At 34.9% G+C, this 1,440-nt stretch overlaps 1 protein-coding gene across 1 annotated transcript; it reads left to right on the forward strand.

Annotated features, from left to right (window-relative positions):
• Window positions 1-373: 373 nt before the first annotated feature.
• Window positions 374-1,146, forward strand: LOC111921797 (calcium-binding protein CML38). The gene has a single exon (XM_023917382.3). The coding sequence runs from the start codon at window positions 421-423 to the stop codon at window positions 844-846; it is 426 nt and encodes a 141-aa protein (XP_023773150.1). The 5' UTR covers window positions 374-420; the 3' UTR covers window positions 847-1,146.
• The last annotated feature ends 294 nt before the right edge of the window (window positions 1,147-1,440 follow it).

Consider the following 1,440-nt stretch of genomic DNA (forward strand, 5'->3'; position numbering starts at 1 on the left):
TGTTTTCCTTTTACTTGGTTATTTTTATTTTATCTATTTGGCAACCAAAATAGAATATAACTCCATTTAATTTATTTAAGTAGATGGATCATTAATTATTTTGAAATGGTGTATAGCGTATAATACAACGTGAAAAACAAGTTTGTCTAGAATTTTCAATACGGACTTAGGAGTCGGAGAGGGTCCATTTCTGGGTAACTTCCAATTTTCTTGAAGTAATTGTAAATTTTAAGACGACGGGCAGCCCACTTTTAGAAACTGGTCACCTATGATCCCCCTACGTATGTATGATCCTATATTCTTTTCAACCTTTCACTTTGGTCAACACGCGCAAAACAACAGGACCAACTCCATATATAAATAACACAAGTTTCACATTTTAAAGGCTCAGGGCTACCAGTTTAAACATTCGTTTTCATAATGGACAAAGAACAGCAATACGAACGTGTATTCAGACATCTGGACAAGAATGGTGACGGGAAGCTATCACCACCGGAGCTCCAAATTTGCATCGGGAAGATTGGTGAGGAGTTGTCATTGGAGGAGGCGGAGATTGTAGCTGAGTTAATAGACTCAGATGGTGATGGATTATTGAGCTTTGATGACTTGGTTAAAGTGGTGGAAGGTGCAAATGAAGAAGAAAAGGCGAATGATTTGAAGATGGCGTTTCGAATGTATGAAGAAGTTGAGGGGTGTGGTTGTATAACGCCCAAGAGTTTGAGGAGGATGCTTAGCAAACTAGGAGAGTCGAGAAGTGTGGATGAATGTAAGTTGATGATCGCCAGGTTTGACCTCGATGGCAACGGGTTCCTTGATTTCGGCGAGTTTCAGGACATGATGTCATGATGATTAGTATGCATGATTCAGAATATTAATTACCTGATTGATTCATACTTCATGTGTACGTTATGTATTCTTTCATTCTTCACGCCTTCATGGCCTATATGCCTATATGTTTGTGCGTTCCTTCGTCTTTAGATAATTCTTTTGGTGATTGACATCATTTAATTTGTTTTTTTTGTATATGTGATAGATGATTCATTCGTCCGAGTTGTAAATATAATTGGCTAGCTATTTATTTGCAATTTCACTTGTTACTTATCTATCGTCTTTTAATATACACCTCTTTATAAAGCTCAAAATTAATCGTAGTTTGTTTGTTGTAATGTTGGTGGTATAATTAGTCATCAGAAATCTACCTAGCTTCAAGTTGCATTTAAACGATCTGACACGACGAACGAGTGAAATTCTGGAAAATCAAATCCAAAAAAAAAAAACACGTACACCACCGGAATATGAATACATCAACTATATTAGTATTTAGTTTATTGATGATGATATATTTCTAATATTTTATTAAACAAAATGTAACTTGTTCTTAATTATACTGCTTAAATGAAATACTTGCATGTATCTTTTATAAAATATAGTAGATATATA

This window comes from Lactuca sativa, chromosome 4 (genome assembly GCF_002870075.4).
Source record: "Lactuca sativa cultivar Salinas chromosome 4, Lsat_Salinas_v11, whole genome shotgun sequence".
NCBI classification, from domain to species: Eukaryota; Viridiplantae; Streptophyta; class Magnoliopsida; order Asterales; family Asteraceae; genus Lactuca; species Lactuca sativa.